Here is a 747-nt window from a genome sequence, read left to right as displayed (position 1 = left end):
TTTTTTTGGTTATCCTTCATTTCTAAGCTGAGTAGAACTGACGAGGACTGTAAGGAATGACGATCTCCCTTGCGCAACCAACCCATTACAATAACTAGCTAAGCATCATTCTAGTTTCCGATAACTTACAAAAACCAAACATAACCATTAAATCCGATCACCCTCATGAACCACATCCAAGCATCCCACCATCCACTATCTAATATCCCTCCAAGAAAACAACTCTCTAAACCCACCCTTATTAAAAGGTCCCTACCTAACAAATCGTCAAAACCAAATCCACCCCAGCCCTCTGAACCCCAACCCTAGACACAGCAGGCGGCACCCCCCTCTCCCAAACAATGTCCGTAACCTCCCCATCCAAAAACACCCTACTACCCCTAAACGGATCTCCAAAGACATCCGACAAATCATACCAAACCCTATCCGCGACAAGGGTATACGCGAAGATAGTCTGCGGCGCCGAAGTCGAGAGCCCGTTCGGCACATTCGTGAGCTTGATGCTCACGCCGCCGGTTTGCGGATCCTGTCGGAATGTCTCGGCGTAGAGGGCGCCCTGGGTTATGTTTTGCTGCTCGCTGACGGTCGAGGATACGGACCAGAGGTAGATTGGGAATGCGCAGTTGTTGCGGACGATTGCGTGGCCGAGTTGCGTGGCTTCGATTTTTTGGTCGTCGGTTTGGTTTTGGTAGTCGGTTTGGTTTTGGTAGTCGGTTTGGTTTTGGTAGTCGGTTTGGTTTTGGTAGT

The 747-nt window shown here is 49.4% G+C and overlaps 1 protein-coding gene across 1 annotated transcript in view; it reads right to left on the bottom strand.

Annotated features, from left to right (window-relative positions):
- Positions 1–18: 18 nt before the first annotated feature.
- Positions 19–747, bottom strand: part of BDV27DRAFT_62768 (Bys1 family protein) — a 985-nt gene continuing 256 nt past the window's right edge. Inside the window, exon 1 of the mRNA XM_032077139.1 lies at positions 19–747. This exon is cut by the window's right edge and continues 256 nt beyond it. Coding sequence (XP_031930946.1) covers positions 257–747 — 491 coding nt within the window. The 3' untranslated portion in view covers positions 19–256.

Source organism: Aspergillus caelatus, assembly GCF_009193585.1.
Source record: "Aspergillus caelatus strain CBS 763.97 unplaced genomic scaffold BDV27scaffold_30, whole genome shotgun sequence".
Taxonomy (NCBI): Eukaryota; Fungi; Ascomycota; class Eurotiomycetes; order Eurotiales; family Aspergillaceae; genus Aspergillus; species Aspergillus caelatus.
Note: the sequence above shows the minus strand (reverse complement) of the source record. Positions and strands in the feature narration are given on the sequence as shown.